At 43.9% G+C, this 18347-nt stretch overlaps 1 protein-coding gene across 2 annotated transcripts in view; it reads left to right on the top strand.

Moving 5' to 3' along the window:
* Window positions 1-18347, top strand: part of LOC137628768 (modular serine protease-like) — a 141127-nt gene that overhangs the window by 108937 nt on the left and 13843 nt on the right. For both annotated transcript variants that reach the window (XM_068359978.1, XM_068359970.1), the window contains one exon: window positions 264-348. In XM_068359978.1, coding sequence (XP_068216079.1) covers window positions 264-348 — 85 coding nt within the window. The remainder of the gene's footprint in view (window positions 1-263; window positions 349-18347) is intronic.

Raw genomic sequence — 18347 nt, forward strand, 5'->3', positions numbered from 1 at the left:
TCCCTCCTTCCCACTTTAGATAAGGTGATATGTTAAGGTAATTGCTGTGACTTCAAACTGAAACATGTTTGTGGGTTTTTTGCCCAGTAACCTGTTAACTTCACTCGCCTCTCCATACATTATAATAGGGCAACCGTGACATTTGAAGAAAATTTGTTGCATTTTTAAGATTTGAAATGTATTATATAATAATCAGACTTAAATGATTTACTACAACTGCAGCCCTTTTTTTATAGAAAAAAATTACCATATGCATTTTACAGGTCGAAGGAATCCACACTACTAGTTGATATAATGTGGATCATTGTGAAATACTTGGGAACTAATGGAAATCTTATGAGTTCTTTAGTAAGTATTAACTTTACTTTTTAATATTTATAGGGGAGGACTTTAGGAATTTTGATGACCAGTGTTTTATATATTATATACCGTAATCAAGTGGAATTATTTGATATGAGCTGTTGGGAAATTTTCTAGATGGAGAAATTAAGATTTCACTACTGTAGATGAAATTAAAATTACCAGAGAATTAGGGAATGATGAGAGATGTATAAAGCAGACATTGCAGTTAAAGAATTAACTTGTGAAAAGCAGGTAGACAATTGTATGTGGTTTTGTTTACGTATAAAATGATTATGTATATTAGTTGTGAACAGCTTTATCATTGATTTACATTTATACAGTTTTGACAAAAAATTTTCAGTGTTGAAGTTCAAAGCAACTGTAATAACATCCCTTATGCCAGTTATAGAGTACAGTTATAGATGCTAGTGACACCTATTTTAGTGAAGAAAGAATAGATACAATATGATCTAAATGAAAGGAAACTGTTTGAAGCCCTTTAGAAATTACTTTCTTTAATATTTGATGCAATATAGAAATAATTGTTGATTATTCCTTATAAGTTATGATTTTTTAGTTTACTTTAGCATGGATTAAAAAGAATGTTAGTTGCATTTAAGAGCCAGTAATTCAATGAAACTTGAAAATAATTCTGTTGTTACTTGTTGACTTTGTATTTGTACAGGATCTTTTATAGATATTCATAGACATGCGCTCTTGGCCTTCATTACCCTTTGCTTGGTAAAATCTCTCTACACTCATATTTGAACACTTTGATCAGATCACTTCCCTTAGTTTTTGAGTAGCACTCGATTGAAACTTCTAATAGTTATAGTATTTAAAACTTACGCACTTTATTGCACATCAAAACAATCGGAAACTAAGTACTGAAAACAAAAGACTGTGAATAATGCGGAAAATTCCCAATTAAAATACCAATTTGTATGTGTTTCAGGTAATGTTAGCCAGATACATTTGCAAATAGACTGTCATATTTCAGGTAATCCTTTCAGCTCGTATAAAATGGCCCGTTATGCCTGTTAATTGATATTAAAGATATCAAAATTGATTTTTTTCAATATTAAACTTACCCGATAATCATGTAGCTGTCAACTCCGTTGCCCGACAGAATTCTACGGGAGGGATACGCCAGCTATCACTATACTAGAAGGGGGTGTACTCACAAACGCCACCTGTGGCCAGGTACTACAGTACTTGTTGTTGACGCCACCTCACTTTTTCCTCTGTCGTGCTTCCGGCAAGACGTTCTTGGATACGCTTATGATTTTGGAGTATTGTTCACGGTTTGGTGAAGTATTTCTCTAAAATTTGCAGCTATTCGCTATACTAGAAACTTCTATATTAGCTTAGTTAGCTTTTGGAATTAATTTTATTATGGTGACGAAGAGAGTATGAACTCTCTTTCACCTTTAAATGGCCGACCCTTCCCTTAGACGGAAGTGTTGGTGTCTAAGAGAGTATAGACTCTCTTTCTTAATTTTGCTTAACAAAAGTTATAGATTTATTTTATATCTCTCCGCCTTTTATAGGCCTCTTCGATTAACTTCCTTTTATTATAAAATTATTAAAATTAATTTTTATATATTCGACCTTTCCTAATGGTAGGCGGTCTTTTCTTGTACCGAAGTTAATTAACATTGAGCCCGTCATTTCGGTTTTACCTGTTAACATATTATGCTATTTTAATGTTTTTGAAAGAATTTCTTTGATAGTCTCGTACTGTTTTCAAAGTTGAACTAACGTTTTGTTTTGTCTCTGCTGTTGTTGACGTTTCAGAACGTTCAACTTGCGCTCTATCGTTACGATAGAGAGAGAATTTTCACGGTGTCACGTTGCAGTAAGAGTAACCGTGTCTAGCGTTTTGTTCATTCTTTCTTAACTTAATGGTTTTAATTCTACAAAGGAACTTTTCATTTTGGGAAATATTTTCCTTTAACAATAATATGTTTTAACGATATATATGATTGGGCTCTTCTCTCAGGTTCTAAGTCAAGAGAGAGAGAGAGAGAGAGAGAGAGATAGAGACGGAGGGAGAAAGAGGAGGATAAACGTTTCGTTCAAGCGAGTAACGTTGTTATCGTTTTTGCTCTTCTCCCTAGTCTCTTTAGGGGAAGAAGGTAAACGTTTCTAGAGTTTTTCTTGTTCTCAAGCTTTATGCGGTGAGAGATTTTAAACGTAGTTTATTTGATCTAGTGTTTAGTCTCTTTCCAGCCACTGAATTATTTATCTTTCATTAGATTTTTCTGTTACATTGTAATTCTGTTTTCGCAATTACTAACTTTTGAGAAAGGATAGAATTGCGTGTTTCAGGTACAAACCACTTAAAGTTTCGAGTTCAGTGAAATATGTGCAAACAGAAAATCAAAGTGATAAGTGATTAGCGCAAAGTGTGTCAGTGTTGTGCGTGAGGGTACTTCTGTGCGCGCCAGTCGTCCTCCCAGTCCGGGACCTCTTGCAAGCTCCCAAGCCCAGGGGAGAAGCAATGTCGAAGGGCAAAAGGGTTCGGCAGGCCTTGATCGGCGCACAGAAGTATCCTCGGTGGTTGCGGGCGTGTCTTAAGAGACCGTCACTCCCACCCGCAGACGATTGAGCCCTTATTTTGCTCGTCTGCAGAAGAAATTTCGGGGAGAAAACGCTGGCCTCAGGTCTCAAGACCTCTTAAACGTAAAGTCCAGACCTATGCCAGACGTACGAAGTTAGAGTTCAACAACCCGGATGCAGTCATTGGGTTAGCTCTGACTCTCCTCAGTCTCAGGTGACTGCACTCCGCCTAAGAGGAGTAAGGTTCTGCCACAACAGATCTCTGCTGTTAAGGCTTTACCTCAGCAGACCTTAGTGTCTGCCGACCCCAAGTTGACTCTACTGCAGTCCATGCAGTCACAACTTTCAGTCTTGATGCGTGAGTGTCGGGCTGAGAAGGTTGCGCCTCCGCCTCCGCCTGCACTCGCTCCGCCTGCGCTCGCTCCGCCTGACCGCAGTACCGCCTGCCAGGCGTACGATGTTGAGCCACGTTCTGAGTTTACTGTTCCCAGTGGTGTACAGCTCCCTCCGCCTTCCTTAAGGCAACCTCAGCAATGGGATCAGGAGGCTTATACCTCTCTTCCTCCGCTTCCACTTGCTGCTCCACCATTGATGCAACACTCGGTTGAGGTACAACAACCTCTCCCATCCATGAGTCAGTCTCCTCAGCTCTCGCTGCAGCGAGCTCAACCCTCCTCAAGGCAAGCACAACACCTTAGCCTTGCGCCTCAGGAACCTCAACTCGTTCCTCAGGAACTTGCTACTGCGCATCCGCCAACCACTCAGCAAGCGCAACCCTTGAGGCAGCAACCTCTTGCTATGAGTCAGCCACCTCAACGCATGCATCTGCCACTTTCTCCTCAACTTGAGAAATAACAAATGACAATAATAACACCTCATTACTTTCATACTTGCATTTGTAATCATATACATGTATGCCTACACAAACATTATGATAATGGAGGTTATTTGTCTTACTTATATAAAAATTTATTTGTATTCCTTGCAATATATTTTTAACAATATCGCAAAATATGGCAAAATATCTTCAAAACAAAAATGAATCATGAGTTATGAATGTAAGGTAAATATTATGTTGATATTAAAACCCCATGCAAGCATGCATGAAGCACTCTAGCACTGGTCTTGGAATTTCTGAGAAATGTTAAACGCCATGCAACACGCTCTGCTTACCTTACAGCATGCTCTACATACAGCATGCTCTGCATACAGCATGCTCTGCATACAGCATGCTCTGCATACAACATGCTCTGCATACAGCATGCTCTGCATTCAGCATGCTCTGCATACAACATGCTCTACATACAGCATGCTCTGCATACAACATGCTCTGCATACAGCATGCTCTGCATTCAGCATGCTCTGCATACAACATGCTCTGCATTCAGCATGCTCTGCATAACATGCTCTGCATACAGCATGCTCTGCATACAACATGCTCTACATACAGCATGCTCTGCATACAGCATGCTCTGCATACAACATGCTCTGCATACCTTACCGCATGCTTCTCAGTCATACATCTTTGGTTGTTGCCAACTCACTAGACTGTCAAGCAGTTTCATATGTTGCCTTCTAGTCTGCTGCTTTTGCACCATTGAAACCCTCACTGAGAGAACTTAACTTTTCTCGGATATGGTCCCTGTAGATGAGAAAGTGCTTTTCTCCCTCCTTCTGATATTCCCTTGAGGACTCTGTCATTTGGAGAGGAGCCTTTAGCTGCGTAGCCTCCTATGGACTTTTATTTAAGCATAACATGCTTCCAGGGAAGGTAATGGTTCCATTTCAGTCACTAACCCCGTCTGTTACCACACCTGCTTCCATAGACCTTGAGCTGTGTTGCAAGACATACAGTCCAAGCTTAGTCCTTGTTAAAGGATTTTTTGTTTACGGAGTCAGTGTGTCACTGGGAAGACGTTCAACAACCAGCAGAAGTGACTTGTTGTGACGCAGTGTGGCAACCTCAGCAACCCGATAAGGAGTTGTCTGTACGACCCAGACAGTCTAGACAGCTTCGGGTTGTCACTGTACTTCCTCGCTTCCCCATGGTTGACAGTTCACAGACTGTGCAGCAGTACCATGATCTTGTGTCCGGCTCCGTCAGACGACTGGCTTTTAAGAGCTCCCACAAGTCGTCGCTGTCTGGAGATTCTCAGATGGACTATGGATCTGACCAAGGAACTGGGCCTCCTGGTCAATTTTGAGGAGTCTCAGCTCATCCCATCCCAGACCATTGTCTCCCTGGGTATGGATCTTCAGAGTCGAGCTTTTCGGGCTTTTCCGTCGGCCCCAAGGATCTTCCAAGCCCTAGAATGCATCCAGAGCATGCTGAGAAGGAACCGATGCTCAGTCAGGTAGTGGATGAGTCTAACAGGGACACTTTCATCGCTGGCCCTGTTCATCGTGTTAGGGAGAATCCACCTCCCCCCCTTCAGTATCATCTAGCTGCTCACTGGATAAAGGACATGACGCTAGAGACGGTCTCAGTTCCTGTTTCCGAAGAGAGGAGGTCTTCTCTCGCGTGTTGTAAGAACAGCTTTCTTCTCAAGGAAGTCTACCTTTGGCTGTTCAGAAACCCGACCGCCGTCTCCTCTCGGACACATCAGACACGGGCTGGGGTGCGACTTTGGACGGACAGGAATGATCGAGAACACGGAATCAGGAGCAAAGGACACTTCACATCAATTGCAGGAGTTGTTGGCGGTTCTTCTGGCCTTGATAAACTTCAAGTCCCTCCAGCTTAACAAAGTGGTGGAGGTGGACTCTGACAACACCACAGCCCTGGCTTACACCTTCAAGCAGGGAGGGACTCTTTCGTGAAGTTGTTCTAGATCGCAAGGGACCTCCTCATCTGGTCTAAAGATCGAAAGCTCACGCTGGTAACGAGGTTCATTCAGGGCGGTATGAATGTCATGGCAGATCACCTCAGCCGGAAGGGTCAGGTCATCCCCACAGAGTGGACCCTTCACAAGAATGTTTGCAGCAGACTTTGGGCCCTGTGGGGTCATCCAACCATAGATCTGTTCGCTACCTCGATAACCTAGAGACTCCTATTGTATTGTTCTCCGATTCCAGACCCAGCAGCAGTTCACGTGGATGCTTTTCTGCTGGATTGGTTCCATCTCGACCTGTATGCATTCCCGCCGTTCAAGATTGTCAACAGGGTACTTCAGAAGTTCTCCTCTCGCAAAGGGACACGGCTGACGTTGGTTGGCTCCGCTCTGGCCCGCGAGAGAATGGTTCTTAGAGGTACTGCAATGGCTGGTCGACATTCCCAGGACTCTTCCTCTAGGAGTGAACCTTCTACGTCTACCTCACGTAAAGAAGGTACACCCGAACCTCCACACTCTTCGTCTGACTGCCTGCAGACTTTCGAAAGACTCTCAAGAGCTAGGGGCTTTTCGAAGGAGGCAGCCAGAGCGATTGCCAAAGCAAGGAGATCATCCACTCTCAGAATCTATCAGTCTCAAAGGGAAGTCTTCCGTAGCTGGTACAAGACCAATGCAGTTTCCTCAACCAGTACCACTGTAACCCAGATTGCTGACTTCCTGTTATATCTAAGGAAAGTAAGATCCCTTTCAGCTCCTACGATCAAGGGTTACAGAAGTATGTTGGCAGCGGTTTTCCGCCACAGAGGCTTGGATCTTTCCACCAACAAAGATCTACAGGACCTCCCTAGGTCTTTTGAGACCTCAAAGGAACGTCGGTTGTCCACTCCAGGCTGGAATCTAGACGTGGTCCTAAGGTTCCTTATGTCATCAAGATTTGAACCTCTCCAATCAGCCTCTTTTTAGGACCTCACATTAAAAACTCTTTTCCTCGTGTGCTTGACAACAGCTAAAAGAGTAAGTGAGATCCACGCCTTCAGCAGGATCATTGTTTTCACATCTGAAACGGCTACATGTTCCTTGCAGCTCGGTTTTTGCTAAACGAGCTTCCTTCACGTCCTTGGCCTAAGTCGTTCGAGATCCCAAGCCTGTCCAACTTGGTGGGGAATGAACTGGAGAGAGTACTTTGCCCAGTTAGAGCTCTTAGGTACTATCTAAAAAGGTCTTAACCTTTACAAGGACAGTTAGAAGCCTTATAGTGTGCTATCAAGAAACCTTCTTTTCCAAGTTCTAAGAACTCAGTTTCTTACTATTCAGGCTTCTGATTAGAGAAACACATTCTCATCTGAAGGAAGAAGACCTTGCTTTGCTGAAGGTAAGGACACATGAAGTGGGAGCTGTGGCTACTTCAGTGGCCTTCAAACAGAGCCATTCTCTGCAGAGTGTTATGGATGCAACCTATTGGAGAAGCAAGTCAGTGTTCGCATCATTCTATCTCAAAGATGTCCAGTCTCTTTACGAGTACTGCTACACCCTGGGACCATTCGTAGCAACGAATGCAGTAGTAGGCGAGGGCTCAGCCACTACATTCCCATAATCCCATAACCTTTTAACCTTTCTCTTGAATACTTTTTATGGGTTGTACGGTCGGCTAAGAAGCCTTCCACATCCTTGTTGATTTGGCGGGTGGTCAATTCTTTCTTGAGAAGCGCCGAGGTTAAAGGTTGTGATGAGGTCCTTTAGTATGGGTTGCAGCCCTGTATACTTTAGCACCTTTGAGTTGATTCAGCCTTCCAAGAGGAACGCTGCGCTCAGTAAGGAAGACGATCTTATTAAAGGCAGAGTAACGGTTCAAGTCGACTTCCTTACCAGGTACTTATTATTTCATTGTTATTGTGGATAACTGATTATATGAAATACGGGATACTTAGCTATCCTTTAGTCTTGTACACTGGTTTTTCACCCACCCCCCTGGGTGTGAATCAGCTACATGATTATCGGGTAAGTTTAATATTGAAAAATGTTATTTTCATTAGTAAAATAAATTTTTGAATATACTTACCCGATAATCATGATTTAATTGACCCACCCTTCCTCCCTATAGAGAACCAGTGGACCGAGGAAAAAGTGAGGTGGCGTCAACAACAAGTACTGTAGTACCTGGCCACAGGTGGCGCTTGTGAGTACACCCCCTTCTAGTATAGTGATAGCTGGCGTATCCCTCCCGTAGAATTCTGTCGGGCAACGGAGTTGACAGCTACATGATTATCGGGTAAGTATATTCAAAAATTTATTTTACTAATGAAAATAACATTTTTAAAGTATAAACTCATTACTGAACATTTACACAGCATGTCTGTGATTGTAGCACCTCCTCCCACAGCAGAAATTGATGATGATTATATGCCCCCTACTGGTGCTTTAGCACATGTTCACATTCCCCAGGCTCATAGTTTTCTATAGCTGCAGAAAAGAAATGGATGTGGGGGAAGGGGGATCATGGTTGTTAGGTTTTAATAGTTTAAAAAAAGAAAATCCACTACAGTACTTTAGCATATTCCAAATAGAAACTTTGATGGGAGAGATCTAGGCTGCAGACATCCTAAAGGGCAAAAGACCTGAATGTCTGGATGGAGCAAAAAAAAGGCTACTCGCTCCATCCTGTAAACCTTCCGTCTTTTTGAGAAAAATAAACCGGTGGGTGTAGAGTACCTTGAAGTAACCTCTGTATGTATAGCCAACACTAAAAAATATATCTATTCAGTCTCTAGGATAGGTGACTGGGGAAAATGATTTGCTAGAAAGGAAAGGTAGTCGCTAGACAGATTGGTCTCTATGCTGCTTTCAGATTTCTGGTAACCTATGGCTCTTCTCCCGAGAGAGTTGTCGGTACTCTTCCTTTAATGATTTAGTCGACTTCACCATGGCCCTGCGGTGATAACATGCCGTGCTCTTCAAAATTCTGGTGACTAGATCCTTAGGAAATATGTGGGCTTTCAACAAACTAAGGAATCTCCTTTTTCCTTCTGTGGGTTACAAAGCAGGACTTGTCCTCACTACCTGACCAAAAATGATGGACTTTGACCTATGGAAGAAATGGTCTAAAGTTTAGATGTAAAAAACTGCCCATTAGAGTCTGCATATCCTATCAATTCCTGAAATACAGCAAATGGACAGTGTTCTAGAATTCCTAATTGCTCCTCCTTTTGAATGGGAACAAATGCAGTGACGGGAAGGCAGGCTACTACCAATTTTCTTATCGTGTCCAGCGTAAAATTCATCTTTCCTGTTAATGACTACCAACGTAGCAGAGCAGTAATAATTCATGATGCCAGTTAAAGATAATCTTGAAAGTCCTTTGAAGGAAGTAGATTTGGGCCACTGAATGGCCTCCCAGGACCTGTGGAAATTTCTTAAAAATGCAATCTAGTCAAAGAAAGTAGGTTGGAGAATCCATCCAGCACAGCATCCCTCTATTCCTCTTCTTGAAGACCTTATTTTTCAGAAAGTACTATATCGAAATAAACCGCACTAATACTGATTGCTCTTAAAACTAATTTCTGTTTTTTGGTCACAAGCAAGAACTCTCGCAATCCTCTGTGGTGTTGATCTCTTGAAACTTTAAAGGGAACTGCAATTCTGAGGCAGTTAATTGGTCTGCATATAGAACTTCACGAGTCTGAATCCTGATGAGTTTTATCATAACCTGTACTTTGTGGCCCTGACTACCATATTGTCCTTACTCTCTTGTAAAGTTTGTTAGCTTTTAGAAGATATATCTAAAATTTATTATTCCACTTTAGGTTTCCACCCTTTGCTCTCTGGCTTGCACTACTTTCCATGCATGCTGTTGGGAAATGTTACAGATCTAGGACAAGGTCTTCTCAAATGATACCTTGACTTGTTGCCTAGTTGAAACCTCTAGACAATTAACATTGTTCATGTTTTTACACGGGGCAAACTTCCTTAAGGTCTGCATTAAATATACAGTACCTCTAAAAATTCTGTGTTTTGGAATATACTCATTTTCAAATTTTCCATCAGAAAAGAGGCTTAGTCTTGACTTCTTTAGTTTCTGTCAAATTTGGATGTGAATGAAACTGCTAGGGACAACAAGGGCTTCAGGAAAGTTTGTTCCAATGGGTTGCATACAGATAAAAGCTTTCCCTTACCATTTCCATGGAATTATAATGGACTGCAATCTAGGCAAAAATGGTGTTTCGGTGATGCTAGACAAACTACTACTACTAAATTGGTGGAACAATTGTTGGTTATACCAATTTGTGTTATTAGATTTTTTTTTTTTTAATGGAATGTCACAGTAAGGATGGGGGCAACTCTTTTATTTTATCAGGGAAGAGCTCTGGGACAATCTACTCTTCATATTAATTGGCTGGAACATTTAGCTGTTTTCAAAAGTATTTCAGCCTCAGGTGTATCTGGTAATGGGAGGTTGGTGGGTAGGTTTTCAAACAACGCAACAGCATTGGCTTATATTTGGAACATGGTGTATAATAAGGTTGGAATTCATATATCTGATAGGGGGATATTAACTTGGACGAATTTGAAGGAAATAATCTTTTTACCTCTGTTTATTCCACAGATGTTGAATGTCTCGGCAGTTCATTTGAGAATAAATATGCTTTCCAAGAGACATTCAGCTAAAAAATTTTATCTAGGTAAGGGAAGGTTTTTGATTAGTGTAAATAAAGGAAAATGAAGTTTTGTGACTAGGAACTACTTTGAATGTAAAGTTTTGAAATTTCCTTTATATGAAAGGAAACTGTTCAATTCAGCTATTAAGGGCTATAGAAGGGATTTTGACGAAGGAAAAATCTATTTCTGGGCGAGAGACCTGTGCCGCCCAGTGAAATGCTGCTCTAGCACCATTTCTAAGGAATATAACTGCTAAATATTACCAGAGAAAAAATGTATAGGAATGCTAGGTTGAACTAGCTCGCTCACCTATTGGTGTCGGTATAAACTAGGGCGTAATAGACCAGAGGTCTCGTACCATTTAGACATCTCCTCTTCAAAATCCCTCAATAGTGAGGTGCGGTTCAACCTCCCCTGCCGCGCAGAACAGTACTACTAACTCTACCCATGCTTGCCCAGCACTCCTTACAGCACCCTTAAGTTTTGGGGTCTGATCAGGGGGGGACAACTAGGGTGGGTTCACTGGGCGGCACAGGTCTCTCGCCCAGAAATAGATTTTTCCTTCGTCAAAATCCCTTTTCTGGGCTCAACCTGTGCCGGCCAGTGAAATAGTACCAGAGAAACGAACCCAAACTTCATTAAATATAAGGGAACGAATTAAAATCAACATAACATAACAGTAGTTTAATCAAGAGTTGTAGTAGTAGACGATAGTCTTTTATAACATCAAAAATGACAGGATATAATATCCCAGGAAGGGATGGCAAAATGTAAAAGTAAAACTTGAAATCAAAATATGATCTGAGGTCAAAATATCTTAAAAATACTATATAAAACTGGACATTAAAGAAATACAGTTCGCAGGACAAAATGTAAATATGACAATTAATAATAGAGATAAACAATATCTAAGACATGGGGACACCCATGGGTGTGACATAACAAACTGAACTCAGGTAGGAACTGTAAGTGAGGCAGGTAAGAGGAAGAAGATGGCACACATAGTAAATTCAGGAATAAATTAGGAATTAATTTGTTCGGGGGATACCACGCTCCCTGCGGCTACGGTAGCGAGTTGAAGGGCGTCTAGATGTTTAAGATAGTGTCGCCTGAACACTGACGGGGATTTCCATCCGGTATATTTAGTAAGATCTGCAAAGTTCATGTGATGGAAAAAATTTATTGAGGTTGCTACCGCCCGTATGTCATGGACGTGAGGGAAGGACTCAGGATTAGCCTGTTTGATAAAATACAAGATCTGTTGCCTGATCCCTTTTAAAGTTATAGTCCCTCCCTGCTCTGACGAACAAGGGTCCTGAGGTCTTATAGGAAGTCCTTGATAGAAAGGACTTTAGAGTGGTAACAGGACACAGGGAAGGATCCTGAAGGAGCGGGATAATTTTCCAGGAGGACCATCTGTTTTGAGGGTCTTCATTTTTGGCCAAGAAGACCTTGTCTGGGGAGAGGAGAACTTCTCCTGATGGAAGGAACTCGATGTGGCCTGGATCTCTTGATAAGGCCGCTAATTCCAAAATTCTAGCGCCGGATGCTAAACTCATAAGGAATAGAGTTTTTCTGAGTAGAGGTATATACTCACATGAGTCGTTGATGGTTTCTGACGCCAGTTTGAGGACATCATTGAGAAATCAGGAAACCGAGTTAGGACGAATAGATGGTTTCAGTCTGGCACAAGCTCTTGGAATTGAAGCTAGCAATGAGTCTGTTAGATCTATATTAAACCCGACCAGGAAAATCTTCAAGGCAGACTTAATGGTAGTAATAGTGTTAGCTGCCAAACCTGACTCAAACAAGGTTCTGAAAAAGGTTACCGTTAGGTTCAATGTCATAAAGACAAAATTAGAATCCTTCAAAAACTTTGCTAGTTTTTGACCGCTGAGTCATATTGACGAAGAGTGGAGTCTCTCTTATCTGATTCTAAGAATAAAGTATTCTGGGGATCTATGTTAGCCCCTTTGTGGGCCGCAAACTTCATGAAGTCCATAAAGTTAGGGCGTTCCGAATGTCTGAGGAAGCGAACACAGTGAGCGTTTATACTATCTGGGTCAAAGTCGGGTTGGGAATCTGGCGAGGGTGGAGATTCAGCTCCAGTAAAAGAGGAAACCAATTGCTCTTGGGCCAATTGCGGGCCACCAGGGCTACTTGACCTTTGAAGGTTCGAAGTTTGTCCAGCACCTTCATCAATAGGTTCACCGGTGGGAAAAGATAAATCCTTTCCCAGGTGTTCCAGTTCAGAGACATGGCATCCGTGGCGTAAGCCCGAGGGTCCAGGTTGGGGGCCACATAACATTTCAGTTTGTGGTTGGACTCCGTCGCGAAGAGATCTACCTGGAGGTCCAGCACTTGGAAGAGGATCCACTGAAACAATTTTCGATCTAGTGACCATTCTGATTCCAACGGGGTCGTCCTTGAGAGTGCGTCTGCCACAACGTTCCGAATTCCAGCCAGATGGACAGCTGATAGGTGCCATTGGTTTGAGGCTGCCAGGGAGAAGATTGCTACCATCACATGGTTGATGGTGCCTGACTTGGAGCCCCCTCTGTTTAAGCAACGGACTATAACTTCGTTGTCGAGAACTAGTCTCAGGTGTTGCTTCTTGGCCGGGGAAAGACGTTTTAAAGTTAGTAAGACCGCCATGGCTTCTAGGACGTTTATGTGGAACTGTTGGAACATTGTGGACCAAAGGCCCTGAACCTTCCTGTGTTGGGAATAACCTCCCCAACCTGATAGGGAGGCATCCGTGTGGATGACTATCTTTGGAGGGGGGGTACCGTAGGGGGACCGATTTCGACAGGCTCTTGGTGGTTGTCCATGGGAGAAGCCTCTTCCGAAGAATGGGAGGAAGACGGGTCGTCTTGTCTCGAAATTTGTTGTTCGCTCTGGAGCGCCAAACCTGGTTTATGTCCTTCAGTTTCGCTTTCAGAAGAAGGTCTGTCACTGAAGCGAATTGTAGGGATCCTAGGATCTTTTCTTGATTCCTTCTGGATGTTATATTTTCCCCGAGAAATCGTTTGGTATTCTTCGCAATCTCTATTCTCTTGGACCTGGGAAGACATAGGGTTTGAGAGCATAGGTCCTACTGTAATCCCAGCCACTGAAACTTGGTCTCCGGTGTTAGGCAGGACTTTCTGAAATTTATTTGGAATCCCAGAGACTGAAGATACTGGATCACCTTGTTTGTCGCTTTGAGACAATCCTCGACGTTGTTTGACCAGATTAGCCAATCGTCAAGATATGCGACGACTTGGACCCCTTGGGTTCGAAGTTCTTGAATGACTGATTCCGCCAGTTTCGTGAAAATTCTGGGCGCGATGTTGAGCCCGAAAGGCATCACTTTGAACGTGTAAGCCTTGTCGCCTAGTCTGAATCCTAGGAATGGGCGGAAATGTCTCGCTATTGGAACGTGATAGTAAGCATCGGTAAGATCGATGGAGGTGGTGACGGCCCCACGGGGAAGTAAGGTCCGTACCTGCGAGACGGTAAGCATGTGAAACTTGTCGCATTGAATGGACAAGTTTAGCCGGGAAAGATCGAGGATGACTCTCCGGCTGTCTTGAGTCTTTTTTCGGGACGCTGAATAAGCGACCTTGAAACTTCAGATGTTATGTTTCTTTGATCGCGTTCTTGCGCAAGAGATCCTGGGTAAACAGGATCAGATCCGGTGTCGGGAGTTGATGGAATTTGTTCGGTGGAGGAGGCCCTTCTATCCAACTCCACCCCAGGCCCTTGGAAATTATGCTGAAGGCCCAAGGACTGAACCTCCAGCGACTCCTTAATGCATAAAGTCTCCCTCCTACCTGAAGATTCTCAGTAGTTGGAGGATTTTCCGCCACGGCCTCCGCGTGATCCCTTTCCACGGGAGAAATATCTCCCTTTGCCTCCGTTCTGAAAAAAACCTCTTGAACCAAGGCCCCTGCCTCGTTGGTATCCTTGAGAGGAAGCCTGGGAGTCATAGGCAGGGTTATAAGCAGGGGAGGTGAACGAGCCCGAAGCCACTTGGCTTTTAGGAACGAGAACATATTCCTCTTGGGGCTGAGGCTTGGAGGTGGAGGGTTGGATGGTCTGAGCAACCGGGACCGGCTGGACTACCTGGAGAGGTTGGCGGAACTGGGCAGAGCTATAAGGACGTAGCCTTTTCCTGCCCCGGGAGTGAACGTTCGACTGTTCGAACTTCCGTTTGGGAGTGAGACCCCAACGGACCTTGAGGCTTTGGTTCACTCTGGCAGCTTCCCTTAACACTGAGTTGACCATGTCCTCCGGGAACAGGTCCGGACCCCAAGCGGAGGCTTTAATGAGCTTATTCGGCTCATGGCGGATAGTAGCCTCTGATAAAACATGCCTATGGCAACGTCTTCTGGCTACCAAGAAGTCATAGCAATCCGCTAACAAGGATTGTAAGGTGGCTTTTGTCATGACCTTAAAGGCGTATTCCTCATCGAACTTGAGGGAAAACATCTCCGCCATCGTCGAGACGTTTAGGCTCCTGCTAAACCTAGACCGGGACTCGAACTCGAGTCGAATTAAGGTTTCGGGGAGTCTTGGAAGTCGTTCGCTAAATTGCGTCGACGCACAATCAGCGGATAGCTTACCAGAGGTAAATGTTGCCTGAATGTTAAGCCAACATTCATTGTCTGATGGGAGCAGAAGAGATGTAGGATCTGTCTCCCGAAGCTGGGGCAAAGGTTTGTCTTCGGCCACTGCCTGAAGAACTAAGTCCACCATTTTGGTGACGCAAGGAGTAGGGGTCTGCTCGTCCACAAGAAACATAGTGTATGTACTCTTGTGGGGAGTCAGCATGGTGTTTGTGCAACCCCACTCGTTTAGGGTTCTAACCCAAACAGACTGAGCCTGTTCTTTTGGGAAGATAATGGTCTCCTTAGGGACCTTATCTAGCCGGACAAGAGCTTCTTCCGTTAGCCGGGCGAAGCCGGGGAAGGGGAATTGAAGGCCGGGAGGGAAGAACTCAAAGTCTTCAATGGGCCGGGTTCCAAAGCCTTCAATGGTCAACATCCCGTCCGTGAAAGGGCAGTGGAGCGCCATTTTCTACGGGTTATTTTTAGTAAAAGGCGGGAGTTTTGAGGCGTCCGGGATGAGGAACTTCTGTTGTTGAGGCAGTCCTCCTTCTAGGGTGTCCAGTCTCCTGGTAACGGCAGAAAGCATTGAGCTAATCTGCTCTGAGACAACCCTTGACATCATTTTGGTGAGAGCCACCGGGTCGAGGTTGGCCGGGGCAACTGAGGAAGTTGCACTCCCGGGTCCTGAGAAGTAGAGGAGGTGCTAGCTAAGCCACTAGGGGCTCCGGGGAGGGAAGCCTTCTTGGGCTTGGTTGTTTTAGGTAGTGTGGGATTCTTTTGAGTCCTAACTAAGGGTCTCTTCTGAGACTTAACCTTGGGAGGAACCGGGTGTGATCTCGGGGTAGATTCACGGTTCGCTTCAAATACTAGAAAGGAAGAAGAATTAGATGCCGAAGAAAAAGAGGGGCTAAGAAGAGAGATCTTAGCGCCGGACCCACCTGCCTCACCTACCTCCTTACCTGTCTCCGGTTCGTCCAAAACCATGGGTTCTAGGTCCAAGTTCAGAGCCGCAACATTGTCCTCAATGGGGTCGGGGTCGTCACCGATGTCAGTATCCTGATCAAGATCAAGTTCCACGGTTGCCGCAATGTCGGCAATAATAGGGGCCGCCACTTCTTTAGGCACTGCTGCCGAAGGTTTTGCGTTGGGGTAGATCAGGTTGCAGTAATCTTCGGAAAGGACGTAAGGCTTCTTGTCCTTAACATTACGGGCAAAACCGCCTACCCAAACTTTCAAGGTGGCTCTTGCTGTGGTCTTAGCTGCTTGGGAACTCTGAAAGAACGGGGATAAGGTTAGCAAACCCGGGAGACGGAGCTGAGAAATGAAAACCAAGGGTTCATTATATAAAGCAAGAGGAATGCAAGTATAAAAAAAAAAAACGACCTATAGAGGACTCACTGATTCCGAAGAGAGGGTGGTGACAAGGTCGTAACAGACAAGGTAGTTGTCGGGGTGCCAAACAATAAGGTCATCCATTTGAATCCCACAGTCGGCGTGAGATCTACAGACCTCATGTCCGCAGGGCTGTTGAAGGACGGCCGCGCAGGCTGCTGTAAAAAGGAATAGTCTATGAACATCTACTTAATATCTCTAGAAGGGGCCCCGGAGGATCCGGACCTTGAAATTAAAGTAAAATGTATAGCCTTAGACTAAACATGCAGAGAACCTGAGACTATTCCAAGAGGAACCCGGAAGAGCCGGGGATGAGAAAAGGATGTAAAAACAAGGGATTGAGTAATAATAAATAATAGTCCCGGGGACCGGGAACAGAAATACTTAAAGTAAACTTGAAGTAAACTAGAGTAAACTTAAGTTACATCCTTAAAATACATATAATAAAAAACTCCGGTTATGATCTTAAACATTGACGTCCGTGAGAGTATAGGGTTCCCGTAGGGAGAGTAGGAATCATAAACTGTGTCAGTGTCTTCAGATCTGGCAGTATTGTAAGCCCGGAGGCCCCAATGTCTGATGACGGGAGGGTACGGTGGGAGAATGCTGGAGGAGCCAAGGGATCCACCAACGAGACTACCGGACGTACCGGGACGAAGGTAATGATTCGTGTAGAATACTATGATGTAGGTTAATAATATATCCTGCTATGGGCGATAATGGCAGGAGGTACCGTATGATGGGGACACTCCTAATATAGATAAGGTCTCATTCCTAAATCCATAAGCTAAAAGCAAAAGCCATACCAAGAAGGCATAGGTATACTGCCCAATCACATGTGTGATATAGTCCCCGGCTGTCCCGGCCCTCCCCCTCCCCCGACTGATGGCCAATCGAGACAACGGGAGGGGGGAGACGAGAACCGCCTGGGATGAATGAGACTATGTAGCACCCCGTGAGATAATCTCGGTCCTCAATATGTCGGAACGTTGAGGGAAGACTGAGGAACAAGCATACTTGGCCCGTATGTCATAGCCAACAACCATCGAGTAAGAGGAGAGACGAACTCTGGGAGGGGGGGGGTACAGGGGGATCACATGGACAGGTGGTGGTAGGCAGGGCTACCAACTGGAGATCCCCTCAACACATGAAAATCCCAAAAATATAATCATAACGGAGTGTGACAATAAAAACAATATGAACTGTATAAATACTTAAAAGTAATTAATGAATAAAAGCGTAATCACGTAAAAAAGGCTAGGCATGCAAAGTTAATATGGCAAGAGAGGGACTCGAGCGAGTGGCAAGGGAGGGAGCATGACGCCATCTTGGAAGATGGAAAACAAGGGTACCAACCTTGCTACCGAAGCGGGTAGATATCGAGCAGTAACACAATAAAGAGCTACGCGAGAGTCCCACTCGAACCAAAACTTAAAACTATGTGGAGCGTAAATAAAACAGATAGTCTTATAACATCAAGTGAAATGCTCCTAGAAAAAAACAGCGAAACAATTCCCTGTGGGAACGCTATCCAATAACATGCACGAAGGCAGGCATGCCAACATAACAGAACGCCTTAATGATTCGCTAACACTGATACCATAGTATAATAATAATGATACGCTAAGATGAAAGCATATAATCGGTGTAAAGGAAAAATCTCCTAAAAGTTTGAACGAATAGCAATGATGAAAGTAATAACGAACGAACTAGCGAGAAAGGGCAGGTCCGTGTAACCATGAACGGTTAGAACGGGAACGCCGTTCACAATAAAACACTTCTGAATTAATAAAACAAAGGCTACACTGCCCATTCACGCTTAAAACTCATGGATAAAGTACTTAACTTCGATGGAGTAACTTGAGATTCCGCCATCGATGCGTAGGAAAGGTAAGTAATCCAAAAGTACACCGAGAAAAATACAATCGACTTATTCGTAACTGGTGCTAAAAAGGAGTGCTGGGCAAGCGTGGGT

Source organism: Palaemon carinicauda, chromosome 2 (assembly GCF_036898095.1).
Source record: "Palaemon carinicauda isolate YSFRI2023 chromosome 2, ASM3689809v2, whole genome shotgun sequence".
In the NCBI taxonomy this organism is placed as follows: Eukaryota; Metazoa; Arthropoda; class Malacostraca; order Decapoda; family Palaemonidae; genus Palaemon; species Palaemon carinicauda.